The sequence below is a fragment of the Alosa sapidissima genome, chromosome 12, assembly GCF_018492685.1.
Source record: "Alosa sapidissima isolate fAloSap1 chromosome 12, fAloSap1.pri, whole genome shotgun sequence".
Lineage (NCBI taxonomy): Eukaryota > Metazoa > Chordata > Actinopteri > Clupeiformes > Clupeidae > Alosa > Alosa sapidissima.
The window spans coordinates 16,462,259-16,477,374 of NC_055968.1; the positions used below are offsets into that span (position 1 = coordinate 16,462,259).

The window sequence follows — 15,116 nt, forward strand, 5'->3', positions numbered from 1 at the left end:
AGCTGAAACTGAGATAGTTTTACCTTTACCTGAAACTGAGATAGTTTTACCTTTACCTGAAACTGAGATAGTTTTACCTTAAAGGAGAATTCCGGTGTGATATTGACCTAAAGTGTGTTGAAACATGATACCGAGTGTGAACGTATGTCTCATAGCCCATCTCGGCTTGTCCCCTGCACTCCAAAATCTGGCGCTAGTTAGCCGATGCTACCAACAGCTTTTTCAATGGTGGTGCTTCGGCATCGGGCTAGCCATGCAAATAAATCACTGTTTTACACCATTTACGAGGCTCAATGTATCTCCACACTTCATTGGTAGACTTCCGAGGGCCCTGACATTTAAAACGAGACATTGAGAACTTTGAAAAAGCACTGGTAGTTTACTTACAAGACGATTTATACAGACAGTATCTTCACAAAGTTTAGCGTTTGCAGCCATCTTGAATTTAGTCACGATAAGTCGAGTGACGAGTAAGAATGAACAGGTATGATAAGGGATCAGATTCCAAAAATAATTCAGTGGAAATGCATGGATTCCAGTTGCTGCTACTGGAAGAAACTGGAATCCATGCATTTCCACTGAATTATTTTTCGAATGGGCTATGAGTAATACGTTCACACTCGGTATCATGTTTCAATACACTTTAGGTCAATATCACACCGGAATTCTCCTTTAACTAACTACTGGTGTTACTATTACAGTTTTTTTCAGTCGCTAACAAGCGTTTGTCTAACCAGTTGTCACCTTTCCAAAACTCTAAACACAATTAGCACATCATCGGTCTTTTGTGGCCATACCATTCACACATTTCATGTCGTTTTCAAACAATATGCAGTCAGTGAACACATTTCCACAATGCTAACATTTTCTTAACAGACAAGCTATACCTCCCAAAAAAACTATGGATTGTTTTTGTAGTATTTACGAATGTTACGTAACACATAACATCCCACAATAGCAAACACAATATTCCAAACCTTAGATAACCACTGCTTCTGCTACCAAATGATTTTATCCCAGGTGCATCGCCTTGGATAATATCAGATGCGATGTTGATGAAAACATGTGGCCTAACTCTAAAGATCGCAGAGATTACAGTATTTTTGTGCTTTTTTTAGTCCCCCCCCCTTTTTATCTGGGCTTTTTGCTGTTGCTTTTTGTTCAGAATGCTATTGTGTGTTTCATGGATATTTTGTTCACTTTAAGCAATACTGAAAAACTTATTTCTACTGTACCTCCTGTAGTAAACAGTAAAGGGAAAAAAATATTTGCTTTTTACTGGAATGCTTTTGAATGTGAACATTACATGTGGACATACAGTTCCCAACCAAGAAATTTAGTGTAAAAACAGTGGATAGCATATTTTGCATGCAGTACATGTAAAGCTGAAACATAAAAGTCTATGCCGTTTTTGTAATGTCAACAATAGCCAGTATTTTGAAACCTGGTGTACTTTGATTGACTACATGCACCTTGTGAAGTGAAAACAAGTGTTATTCTTTGACAGAATAATTTAATTTTGAGTCAGATTTCCAGTGTTTTGGTAAAGTTAGTGTGTGCAGTTTCTGTTTTGAAATGAAGAGTTAGTATATATTTAACAAAATGTGTTTATGAAAAGAAAATGATCAATTTGGCCAATTGTGTTTTGTAGGTGTGAGTCTGTGTTAAGAGTTTAGAAAAAGTATCTGAAGTATGGGTAAGCGCTTGTTAGCGATTGAAAAAAACTGTAACTACTATTATTAACTATTTCTTATATGTGTGTTAATTGATCATCTTTGATAACACATGTGGGGATGTTTTCAAGGTGCAGCTGGCAAGTTTGCGAAGACACAATACTAGTCGAACATTTTTGATGACTAGCAGGCGCTGGTGGATCAGAGGCTCGGTCTGGTCGAGCGCGTGGTTATTTAACAGTGTTTGCAGATGGGGGCTTTGCTGGCGTAATTGAGGGTAAACACAGCGCTGTGTTTGCCGTCCCCGCAGAGGTTTCTCCGTGATAAGATGAGACTAGCATGAAAACGAGCCTCTGCCCATCCCGCACAGACGTAGACAGCTCTCGCTCTAAGGATGCTCTCTATACAACTGTGCCTTTTCATTTGTGACAAATTTGATAAAGCTGCAATCTGACCTTGTGGAAAATCCATTGTGTGGGTGGGTAATGTCACAGCTTTCATTACTCAGCTTCACTCACACTATCATTTATGCCATCATTCAATTAAATGATTGTCCCTAACACAATTTCTGCCTATTAGGTCTTGTCAATATAACTAGAGATGATTTCATCATTATGTCTCTCTCTCTCTCTGTCTCAGCAGACAAGACTTATATCACCAGAGCTCAGTGTGTCAAGAGTGTCTGTCTTAATAATAATTTGAAAGTGTTTTTATTAGCTTTTTTGAAACAAAGAACTTAACATATACATAGACATTGCATGCTTTAAGCAATTATGCTTTGTAGGACATTTTTAGATTAATCAACGCATAATCAATAATAGAACTAGAAGTGCATATGACCATCACACACCATCACATATTTGCCAGCACACTTTCTATAGTAAGTAAACAATATTTATAAATAAATAAATGAAACAAGGCAAACAAATGAAAAGGAGGAAAATGCTTTCACAACAGCAAGGCAGTACTTCACCACAAATGAAAACAGGACACACTTATCTTTTTTTTAAGGTGAATACCTTGAGATTACAGTCACCTCCATTTCAAAATAGAGTTAAATTACAATCTTTGCTTCAATGGGCATCACATATTGTGTTAACACAGAATAGTCTTTTGCCTGCTTCTTCCACAGAAGTGCATTCTCTGTTTCTGCTGCAAGTGACACAGACAGATAATGTCATATCTGCTTAGCAGTGTCACCAATTTCACCACAATGCTTGGCATCCAATGAGGAGGCACAGAGGAACTCTTTTTGTCCCCTTCACATAATGTAGAATGTCCCCTATTTCCAAAGGGCTTGTATCAGATTCAGTTCCTGTGTCCATGAATGATCACTGTTGAAGGACTATTTTCTCCTGAGCCATGCTCTTCCCCTCACCACTGTGGGGTCAGGGTGACATGGTGAGCCAATGACTCCCAAACAAGAAAATATCACTGGTCTCCAGTCACTTGTTTCTCAGCAGCACAACAGAAGAAAGAGGCTTAGTAAGGCAAGTTTGAAAATGTCTGAGGATAATTCAGGCAGCATATCTCTCTGTATCCCTGTAAACAAGAGACTTGAAATCTGCCTAAAACGAGTGTTATAAGTAATTTTATTTTTACAGCAACTATGTGTACTTTTCCCAGGCAAACTACAACTGCTCCTAACCTTTGTGATGTTTAAAGAACCATCACAGTTCTTTTTTCTTTTGCCAAAGACTTTAAGTCAAGCCAGATTGCTTGAGAACAGTGTGATTTTTCCTGGATGTCAGACACCCATGCAACTGTAACCACTTTATGTGTCAGAAGCATCATGTGTGGGGCCAAGTTCAACGGCTATGTGTTCCTGACAGAGAGGCACTGAGGCTGAGACACAGTTGGCTCCGCCAATCAGACCATCGGTGGGCGTCGGTGAGTCGTTGAGCTCTGTGGCGACCAGCTGGTGGGGTGGGTCGCCAGCAGGTGTGTCGTGGCCGGGGCTGGACTTGTTGGAGGAGCTGAGGGAGTTGGTGGGACTGAGCTGCACGGCGGTGGTGTCCTGCAGCGTGTGCTCGCTCGTCTCCATCTCGAAGGCCGCGCCACCCATGCGCATCAGGCCCCAGCTGTCGGCGCCACCGCCCCCCGCCGCCCGCGTTGCCACGGGACGCGTGCGCCGGGGGTCGGCGGCTGCACACACAGCACGCGGCGAAGAATGACAGCGCCACCAGCAGCAGCAGCGGCCCAATGATGATGGGCGGATTCTTGGTGGGCACGAACTTGCCAAACGCGAAGGCCCCCACCAGGGTGATGTTGATGCCCGCCAGCATAATGCAGAGCCCGCAGGCGCAGCACAGGGCCGGGGAGGGCAGGCCCTGGGGACGCAGCTTCCGCTTCCTGGAGCCCTTCTTGGGCACTGAGGTCCGGGCGGTCTTGTCAGGATGGACCATGGTGGTAGCAGTATGTGGCTATCTTCTCAATGGCCTGCAATAGCTGAGCTGGGCATGTGATGCTGGACTAGCTGAGCTGGGCATGTGATGCTGGACTAGCTGAGCTGGGCATGTGATGCAGGCAGTGGGAGTCCCTGACAGAGGCAGAGCACAGCGTGAAGTAACAATGTAGCCAGATCAGCCAACAAATGACTCTCTACCAAATTATCCTTGAGAGACCTTTTAGAGTAGCTGGCATATTTTATGATGCAGCGATATTGAAAGCTGGAAGAAAAAGGAAAGGCATATAACAGTGCAGTTTACTACAAGATAACTGGATAAGGGAACAACCGGAGAGTCAATTAGGTACCATAAAAGTCTTATTTAGTGTGGGACTGGATGGTAATGTCACTTTGGTAACTAGCCTACTTCATATGCAAACAATACAAGAATTGACAGCCTCCTGAGGTCAAAGTCCTAGATTACAAGTGTTCGTGTAGATAGCATCTTACTGATTGCTGTATCCTCACTTTCAGAAATCAATGACACTCAATGAGGGCACAACAGAATAATCATTTTGCATACACAGAGAAAATAGGTTAGTTAAACACTTAAAAAGAGACTTCAGAATAAATGACGAATTTCATTCAAATTAAATGTCAGAAAATAGCTTGTTCAACTGACATCAGATTTATCACGCTCTTCAAAGTTGGAAAATTCGTTCATCGTCAGACTATAGGCTAGTTACCTGACACCTCGTGGACAACAGCCCATCAGTGTTATCACACTTGTAAAATCAATACATTTCCTGAACCTCTTGTCGGGGACGTCTGTCAGTCCATAAGTTAATTGGTAAAATTCGTAACTGACAGTTTTACGCAAAATCGTCACCATTCAATATGCAAATCAAATCATGTTGAAAACACGCTCTAGTTCAAAATAATCATCAAAATCATCCTAACTTCACATCCTATCAATTCACATCAACGTTCAATGAAGCAACAATTATTGATGTAGGCTCTTTTCACACCAGTAGCTCGAGAATCACGGTCAGTTATTGACTTACCGTGGAACAGCAAAAATGATGCCACCAAACCATTAAGCAGCTATAGCCTACTTGCTTCTTGATCGAAAACGAGTGAAGCTACAGCTCAAGGTGTCTCCAGCGATAGCATGTGCATTTCTGAGGATGAAGATGCTGGTCACGGCTCACGGTCTATTCATCTGATCCACTGAAATACTCTCGCCTCTGTCTCACCGCGCGCCGAGTTCCTTATTAATGAAACGTACACCTACCGCTTGAGGCGCCGTCTTACAGCGTTGACAGAGAAGCTTTGGGCAACCGATCAGAATTTTCTGACGTCAGTCTGAACACATTTGTAGAAATATTTTTGACATTTCTGAGATCTGATCATATTATGTCAATATCAAGAGGTCCGTGTCGCATCCATAGTGACCAGTCCAGAAGCACCCATTTTAGACCAGCTTATAGGGTGAGGACTGATGTCGGGTTGTAAGCTGCAAGGCCGCCCTGTCATGGGAACATGCACTGTGAAATGAACAAAGCATCTCCGGTTATATCACCAGCTAGTGTTCTATGTATACCCCTCTCAAGGACAGCGTCAATGTGTCTGTATTTTCACTCTGTTTCTTTCTTAGGAAGATTGCACAGTCCCGCTGCCTCATCCGTGTGTGGGCAGGTGAGTCATTTCGTGTTCTTGGTCCATTCACAACACTCACACCATTCATTCATCGAGTGTGCCTACAAAACCACAGCCGAATGAAAGATTATTTCAAAAATAAACACGTTCAATAAGTTTTTTTTTCTTTAGCAAAACTATTTACTCCCCACCACTGCTGCAGTAGGCCTATTTTATCCCAGGTAGCCTACTCAGACTCGGTCTATGCCCTTTTCAGATAGCTTATGCCTTAGCCAACACTTTGGCACCAAATTCACCTGTAAGCCCTATATTAGTGAGCTTTCTAAAATAATCCGTGGCTGATTTGGTGGTATAGGCATATATGAGAAATGGATAATCTTCATAGTTGGAACTTGAGGCAGGATCACTACATTGCCAGCATGCAGTCTTCTGCATGTGACGCACTGTTTGGGTTCAGAGTGCGCCTTCCAAAACAGCCATGCTTGGTCTCATTCAACGTTGTGTTTAGTGAAAAGCCACATGCACCATAGTGATAACCTACCTGATAATGTAGGGCTGAGACAGCCTTCTCTTGCTGGGTTGAGGCTGGCCATGAATGCTGCTTAGTTGCAATAGGGATTCTGTATCCATGGCAACTGGGAGACATCCGCGTACACAGAGTTCACATTAGTGGGTTATACATAAAATTAATTGGGTGTAGGAAATGAGATTTCCTATCAGTGCCCTCAACAATCGAATGACTTTTCCCCTCAAATACGGATTTGCTCAAACTGTTGCAGTTCAGCCCATTCTCAATTCAATTTGACAATGGGAAAAAACACACATACAGCATCTGTCAAAAAGATGTAATGATTTATTCATAATTCCATGTCAAAAGTGCAATACCAGTTGTCATGCCTCACCTTTCAATGAAAAAACGTCTGGAAGTGTCATGGTTCATCAGACTCCTCTTATGGGCATTTCTCAGGATTTCTACACTCTAAACTCTCCCTTCCTCTCCAGTCTGCAGGGGGCTTTGAAAAAATAAAAATAGGCCTACATACAAATAATAATGTTTAAATATCACTTGTTCTGGCATGACCACTTAACTTCAGGAGAGTGTAAGCCTAATCCCTGTAACCTTGTTTGAGGAACGTCGGAAGAGGACCCAGAGCAGGGGCCACTGTGTTCTTTGTTTGAGCACATTTAGAGCAGGATGAGAACTCGTATGACATTTAAAACATCTGCCTTTGCGTAGGGGTTCCTGTTAGTATCACCAATCTGCCAAAAAAAAACGGAACATATGCACAAGGCAACATATGCACATCAGCTGGTGCATTCATGTTCACCAGCTGATGCCCATGGTTCTTTATTAGTGTAGAGGTAAAACATGGGCCAATAGCATGGTTCATCCCTTCGTTCAATGTAGGTGACAACAGCATTTCACTGGAGCTAGAAGTGGAGTTCATCATTCATAACTCGGATAAAAGAAAGAAAAAAAATATTGAAGCCATGTAGATGAATTATCCTACTTTGGCAAATTTTTGTTGTGTGCAAATAGCACTAAAATTAAAAGACAACATTAATGTGTCACTAATACACATATATACAAAACATAGGAAAGACAAACAGGTTTGTGGTTCAAGAGGAGAAGGGGTGGGGGGTGGGGGGGGGGGTAAGTGCCTTTCTGAGGCTTTCCATGACTGCCATTACCAAAAAATAAAGTAAAAACACATACTATGATCTAATACAACCCAATATTCTGATAAAACTAGTGGTGAGCATAGGTGTGCAAATACAGTTAAGACTATGTGGCACCGTCCTTCCTTAAATATGCAACCCACTTGGAAAATAGTAAGCCGACATTTGTACATTAATTTGAATATCAAAAGTATGTGCAAAAAATTGTGTGCAATTTGATTCTGAGGTAATGATTTTGAAGAGTTGTAGAGTAGGTTGACAATAATGACACCTGTCCCAACTGATGTCATCAACTGTGACTACGGTGGCCTGTTTGCCACCCTCTAGAGGCTCAGCAATAGGAGTATGATATGGACTGGAAACATGGGGTGCTACAGACAGTTTTGAGTAACAGAAACAAACACAATTTAACACAACTATATAAAAATAAACACATTTCCTCGTTTCAACCGTAACATTGCAAGCACCTTTCTTACCTCTTATATAAAATCAATAAATATGAAACAAAAGCAGTCGGATTTTCTGAATTAATAGTCCGACAAATACTGGCCATATCATTAAAACCAAGCTGTTATTGACAATTGCAGCAATGCTTAATAAATATCATTGCTTAACAGATAGCTTAATTTAAAAAAAATCATTCAGTAACTGTAATCAAAATGCTTGTCAAATAACTGTCGACAGGTGTCTCTTAAGTCCTTTTACATGACAGCTGAGAAGAATATTCTAGAACCTGAGGTGAGTAAAGATGGTGTAAAGCAACTGAGCTGCTCAAATAGGGCACCTGTTGTTCTGTTTTGTTTTTGTTTGTTTGTTTTTCATTTTTGTCTCCTGATAAGACTTTTGGGCCCACAAACACAAACCTGAGCTCAGCATCATCCAAATTCAGTTCTGAACAGGGCAAGGTGGGAATGGAAGAGGGGCAGAGGACACCTGGGTGGGGTTCTTTAGTGACTTGGTGAGGCTGAAGTGTGTGTGTGTGTGTGTGTGTGTGTGTGTGTTTGGGGGGGGTTGGGGGGGGTCGCCTCTCACGCTGTGGGCTCTTCGGCCGTGGGCAGGAAGTCTCGGGAGCGGAGGGCGTTGGACTGTGCCCTGCGGCGGGCCAGCCTGGAGTTGGAGGGGGGCGACAGCTTCATGGAGCAGACCACCAAGGCGCTGGCGTCCTCGCACTCCTCCTCGTGCTGGGACAGCTGCCGGTTGAAGGCGATTGCATCCGCAGCGAACTGCGTCAGGTCTTTGGTGCTGCTGTTCCTGTGGGCATTTGACACAAACAGGGACCAAAAGGTCAAGAAACTGCTGCCGTTTTTGTTTTTAACATCTAAGGTTTTGTTCGCAGTCACGATTAGCAACTATCGCAACTCCGTTAGATCCAAATTGCAATACAACTGTTTCAGATCATATTACACATTTGTTTGCTATTGTAGACCCACAAACACCACATTTTGGAACCAATTTTTACACCACAAAAAAAAAAAAAAAAAAACTTAGTTGTAAGATAGCATGAAGAGTCGATTGAAAATGAGCATGCTTTCTGCATGAACTCCAAAATCAAAGAATGTTAAAGTATCAAAATTACCTTTGAAGGATGTGTGGAGTTGGAAGGCCTCTCTCTGGAGCAGTCTAGAACACAATGGGACAGAAACAGTGACAGTTCAAGGATTATGGAATGATTCAATGGAAGGTACATAGATAACATAACAAATTAATATTGTAAGATGCTTTGGGAACAAATTGGACCTGGCATCTGCCAATTATGACTCATTATCATCATAATCATCAACCATTGTTTATTCAGGGAAAATTGACTAAGCATTAAGCTCTTTTACAGCAATGCCCGGTGTTTATGTAAACACAAGCACAAGCCAGGCTCTGTACTCACTCCCTGCACCCAAGGGTGCTGTAGGACCTGGGAAGCGCTGAGGCGCAGTGTTGCATCTCGCACCAGCAGCCTGGAGATGAGGTCTTTGGCCCCATCAGAGATGTGGGCCCAGTCCCTATCTGGAAACTCATACTGCCCCTCCTGGATGCTCTCAAACAGATTGTTCTGGAAAAAGAAACGATAGTCCACATAAAAGGTGCGGTCCGTGATTATAATCATGTACAATTTTTGGCAAATTCAGAAAACTGGCAAATGGCTATTGTCTTTAAAAACAAACAAACAAACACCACGCCTGTTCATACACAGTCATGATTTTGTAAGTGTTCTGGGAAACACAATGTTCCGGGAACAACATAGGGGCTGAAATCGAGCCATTGAGGATTCCAGCCAAACATGACTATTGAGCAAAATGATCAACCTTTCACCAAATTCACGCAGTCTGCCTATACCCCACAGATGTTGCTATGTAGCAAATCCTCACTACCTTGGAAGATAAAGAGTCACCACACAGAGCCAGATGGGACATTTTTAGCCAGAGATTTCCCATCCCTTTTCCGGCTCGGCTTTTTGGCAGGCGTTTATGATTGATGAAGGAATTTTAAATCCCATTAATCTGCACCTAAATCCACATTTATACGTACACTTAAACCCACAATTAAATCCACATTTTCTCCCTCATGATTAAACAACGCAAGGTCAAAAGTAGGACATCATACCTGGCAGGCGCGACAGGCCTCTCCGCGGTCCCATCCGCAGTCCGTCCCACAGTGACCGGTGAAGGGGGGGCTCCCGCTCAGTAAGATGTAGAGGATGACCCCTAGGCTCCAAAGGTCACAGCGTTTATCGTAAAACGAGGCCTCGTCTGTGAACACCTCCACTACCTCAGGGGCCATGTACTCTGCAGACCCACACTGTTGGCAGAAGGAAGTACGAATGGTTGAGGGAGCAAAGGGGCAAGTGTTTATTTCCGGTCATTCATATGAACAGATGATATATTACAAATATCAAATATTTCTGTTGCATGTATCCAGGAGCATGTACATTTTTTGTTGGTTAACTAGCTTCACTGTCCTCACAAAATGACTAAGACTTTAAAATACTGACCAAAAACCTTTGCTTCTCAAACTCGTACAGCAAGTCAAATTCAAGTCCTGCAAGAGGAAACTACTTAACGGAAACATCTGCTAAATTTAAGCATACAGCAGATATGTAGGTCACATACCATATTTTATGTCATTTCCCATAATTAGGCTACAGTAATTTCCTGTGTATCAGCCGCATTGTGTATAAGCCGCAGGACAGTGTTTTATGCAAGTTAAAAGAAACAAAACCATATCAATACCATATTAACCCATTTACTCCTGAAATGCCTGCTAAAAACGCCTATAGAATCCTATGGCATTCTAGACTAAATAACCTTATTTCCTGAGGGTTTTCTGAAAAAATACTAAGAATTGTCAACGTCTACCAAAACCTTACTATCTAAGCCTCTGCACACCTAGAAACATGAAATAAAAAGCATGCTGCGCTACGCAGCAACCAGCGGGAGCATCAGCACGAATGGGTTAACTGCCCCCCGTGTATTATTAACGTCATAGCTGAAGACATTTTGCAAAATCAATGTATAAGCCGCAGCTAATAGTTGAGAAACGACAGTATAACCTCTGCCTTTTCATCGTCACTGCTAGTTTACACAGAATGACTATAATTTTCTGCTACTACTTCACCTGTGCGGCCTTTACTTTAAATTCGACCCATAGCTCCTTTAAACCTCGTTACAGTCAGAAAGCAGGGACTTACAGGTGTGGTGAGCTCAGGGGTGGTGATGGGGGTACAGGCACTGCTCAACTTCACACCGCTCCCCAAGTCAAAGTCACAGATCTTCACTGGAGACACCTGCGCGAGAAGGGAACATCACATGGAGTTACACACTAATATATACATGCTCAACAATTAGAGTGTAGAAAATTAACTATTAAATTAATTGCTGACTATTCTGGTAATGGATTAATCAGACAATGATCTCAGCTTCTTAAATTTGTTAAAATGAATAGTTTCTGATTTCTTTACTCCTCTGTGACAGTAAACTGAATATCTCTGGTTTGTTGGCAAATTAAAACCTTTGGGGCCAATTCTTTGGTTTTTGTAAACACTGATCACTCAAATCATTGAACTTTTGCACCATTTTCTGACAGTTTACAGACCACACAATGAATTGAGTCATCGAGGAAATTGAGAAAAGAAACAGATTAAATCAAGAATGAAAATACTGTCAATTGCCACCCTACTCAACATGCTCAAATTGTGTAAGACAGATTACAGTTGCAAAAGATGAAGCAGCAGTTGTCTCTGATGTGGCGAGTGTGGTTGGAAAGAGTGTAACTGAAACTGAGAATGATGGTAACTGCCAAGCCTTTCAACTAGCCCAAAATTCCTCAGAAGTGCTGTGACCGACTTCGTAGCAAAATGTTGTCGTGTCACATCTTGTCCATAGTATCAATTGAATTTTATTTCACCTGAACTCTGCAACATTTACTACTAGAGAGGACAGTTGGATAGTTTATAGGAGTTAGCAATCTGCAGTTGAAAGCCTTTTACCTGGTCAGGGTATTCACACAGGATGTTTTCAGGCTTGAGGTCACGATGAGCAATACCTGTGTACATGACACACACATATTACAAAACTGAAGATTGCAAATATATGTTGCATATTATGTTCAGCTCACACAGGAAACTTGCACAATTTCTACCTTTGGTGTGAAGGAAGTCGAGCGCTTTAGCTATATCCCTAACCACTCGACTGGCCTCCCGTTCATCAAAGTGCTTACGGTTCTGGATGTGGGTCAGAATAGATCCTTCACATAGAAAAAAATAAGTTAAATGTTATATAAACAGTACAGTACTACAATGTGATATGTAATAAAGTAGTGTCTCTGGTAGCCTGAATAAACGTAGAACATACCTCCTTTTAACTTCTCAAACACCAAGTAGAAGCAATTATCATCTTCAAAAAATTGAATTAGTTCCAGAATGTTCCTAGGACCACAAAAACTCAGCATGAATAAACACATCCCCATGAATGTGACAGCTTTAAGAGTTAGCTTATCTTGGTAAACAGTTAAAGAGCTCTTACTTGTTGCCTTGGCACTGGTAGAGTGTTTCCACCTCCCTGAAAACCCGGCTGCGACTGTGTCCAGCCTTCTTCTCAATGATCTACAACAGGCAATGACACACCACTGGTTAGCACGAGGATCAAGGGTTACAAATAATCATATTTTCCACTCGCCGAAAGAAAGATAGGTGCCATGTTTTATGTAAGGGAACCTACGGCCTTGATCAAACAGACGCTCACCTTCACAGCATACTCATTCCCATTCTGCAGGCTTATGCAACCTTGCACCTTGGCGTAGGCTCCCTGTCCGAGCATCTCTTCAGTCAGCTTGTACAGATCTACAGGAGGGGAGAGAGGAGGAGGCAAAAAAAACATGACCTTTAACCTTTCAAAAGAACTTCAGGATAAGATAACATAATTCCAATGTTAACATTTCTTAAGCACCCAACTGTGAACATGGTGCAAATTGACCAAAAACAAAATTTCCAGTCCAATCTCTGAGATGATAGCCTTTCCTAAAATCCGTACCAGTAAATGCTCCACTGAAGCTGTCTGTGGCTCTGGTCCTCCTCTTCTTCTTCTTCCGCATAGGATGCTCCGCAATGTCCACAGGCTTGCTGGCCTCCATGGCTAGAAACAACAAGACGACGAAGAAAGAAAAGAAAAGAAAACATTCAGAGTCTGCCCTGAGATGTGTCTGGGCAAAGGTAAAAGCTCATTTTCAGAAGCTGGCTGGTGTGAGGGGATACCTGTGGAGGCCTGGGGGAAGCAAGCTGGCTCCTGAGCAGAGGGACCACCGGCCTGTAGGCAATCCCCCACTGAGCCTGACGCCGCAGAGTTGCTCTGAGGAGGCAAGAGGGATGCAGGAGAGAAAGTAAACGCAAGTTACACACATATGTGGGAGCCCTAATATAACAAGTCAAGAAAAGAGAGAGGGAGAGAGTGATGGTGTTAAAAAGTGAGAGGGGGAAAACAAAAAGTGAAAATAAAGAGCAAGAATAACAGCCAGCATTGTGTGAGGTTTCATAGTACGAACAATAAACGACAAAGTTCCAGCTCTGTATTGCAGCAAACTCATAAACTGCGGGGAGCTATATTCTGGATACAAACAGCCAGTGAGCTGTGTAATTACAAAGAGCAGCACAGCCCAGTCTGTGACGTTAAAAGAAGACCATCTATTTACATGGCAGACATCCAAAGGCAGTAAAGTGATGGGAGATGAGGTGAGGAGGAGATTATGAGTCAGTCCTAAATTGACCCGGGGAGATTCCTGGTAATATTTGCACTTTCAGGGCATCAAAGAGAGTGTGTTAACACTTCCGCTCAGATATGCTGATGACCTCTGCTGATGCAATACTTTCCTCAAACTCAGTATGTTAGGCCTGCCACAGTGTTGCGTGAGTTTACAGGAAGTTAGACAGGGCCGCCAGATAAAGTGAACTTACAGAGGCTCTCTGGCCAAGTCAGTTATTTATTTATGATATAACCTTTCCATGGGAAAAATTAGGTGATACCTTCAAAGATTGATTTATACAATCAATATTTGTTTAAAAGGCAACCAAGGCCATAAAAACATTAGATTACAGGTTTGTGTAGTGGATTGAATGGATTGTCAGTGTAAAATACTGTTAGGCAGCCACAATTCAGTTAGCAGTTAGAGTTAGTAGAACTAGCCTACATTACACATTGACCAACAAATACACTTTTGACATGGGCATGGTAAAAACTGGAATGTCACACAGTAGATTTACTGAATGTTACCTGAAGGGAATACTGGAAAGCCTGCAGCTCGGCAATCTGGCTGTGCCTCACCATCCCTGCTAACTGCAACACAAAGAACAGTCCCGAATCAGCCACAGGCAACGGGAGATTTGAAGATAAATTACTACCGTGATGCAGGCACTGGCTTGCAACCTTTGCGATGCAAAGTATTTCACAGATAACTGACTTTTAACCCTTTAACACTTTCCCGCGAGATATGCTAAACTTTTGAATTAAACTCTATAAACCTTCCTACCAAACTAAGAATTGGCAGGGGTCTGAGAATAAACATGTAAATTAGCTCAGTGTAGCAAGTAACGTTAGCTGGCAATGTATTAATAGTAATCCCGTAGCTAGCAAACTTGGTAGGTTACGTTAACCTCTCAAACCACTTGTCGCACTGGCGATCGTTAGGTAGGCAAGTTAACTTAATGTTTGCTGGCTAGCTACATTTTTTCCCCCGTGTGAGGTTTGGACTACCTAAGAATATATGGTTTAGGAGATAACGGACTCTTTAATCTCAGAATGAATAGCCCAGTAAATGGATTTGCTAGAGCGGGGCGCTTCTACTAAAGCCACTTCTACTGACCACTACATGAACTGTTAATAAACTACGCGTATGAAAATCACTACATAGTATATATAGTGTAAATCTGAACCAAAATAAAATAACCAATGAACAAATGATGACCGACTAATTTGAAGTCTGTCCGTCCGTCCTCATAACGGCCGTTAGCATAACATAGCATAATCTCAACGATTTATCAGTCACAACGACAGTTAGATATCGTATTTACAACAATTGCATTTATAATATAAGTCTGCTTTATTATAATATACTTATTTAGTTTAAGTTATAAATCAAACCTGAGATATGGAATGTCCAAATGAATCGATAGTGAGCCCCTCTGCCATTCCCTGTGCATTGCGTCTCTGTTCGTGATTCCTGGCGCGCGCTGCAGATGA

At 42.1% G+C, this 15,116-nt stretch overlaps 2 protein-coding genes across 2 annotated transcripts; both read right to left on the bottom strand.

The window, feature by feature from the left end:
• Positions 1-2,440: 2,440 nt before the first annotated feature.
• LOC121677729 (transmembrane protein 275) lies at positions 2,441-5,617 on the bottom strand. The gene is given in 3 exon segments (XM_042056648.1): positions 2,441-3,772; positions 3,774-4,212; positions 5,124-5,617. Coding segments are annotated over 2 exon segments (630 nt in total). The 5' UTR covers positions 4,079-4,212; positions 5,124-5,617; the 3' UTR covers positions 2,441-3,447.
• Positions 5,618-6,551: 934 nt separating this feature from the next.
• mknk1 (MAPK interacting serine/threonine kinase 1) lies at positions 6,552-15,106 on the bottom strand. Its single transcript, XM_042056649.1, has 14 exons — positions 15,018-15,106; positions 14,151-14,213; positions 13,139-13,232; positions 12,918-13,019; positions 12,630-12,727; positions 12,411-12,490; positions 12,240-12,313; positions 12,028-12,132; positions 11,876-11,931; positions 11,078-11,173; positions 9,994-10,188; positions 9,278-9,442; positions 8,975-9,018; positions 6,552-8,649 (listed from the first exon to the last, which is right to left on the bottom strand). The coding sequence occupies exons 1-14, from the start codon at positions 15,063-15,065 to the stop codon at positions 8,427-8,429; spliced, it is 1,443 nt and encodes a 480-aa protein (XP_041912583.1). The 5' UTR covers positions 15,066-15,106; the 3' UTR covers positions 6,552-8,426.
• Between the last annotated feature and the right edge of the window lie 10 nt (positions 15,107-15,116).

What these genes read in the sequence shown, in the direction of transcription:
- mknk1 (XM_042056649.1), bottom strand. Translation starts at nt 15,065, where the DNA reads ATGGCAGAGGGGCTCACTATCGATTCATTTGGACATTCCATATCTCAG. An exon ending in CTTCAGTGGAGCATTTACTG is followed by an intron (nt 12,728 to 12,917) that starts GTACGGATTTTA and finishes CCCCTCCTGTAG; the next exon opens with ATCTGTACAAGCTGACTGAA. An exon ending in AGGCCTGTCGCGCCTGCCAG is followed by an intron (nt 9,443 to 9,993) that starts GTATGATGTCCT and finishes TTCTTTTTCCAG; the next exon opens with AACAATCTGTTTGAGAGCAT.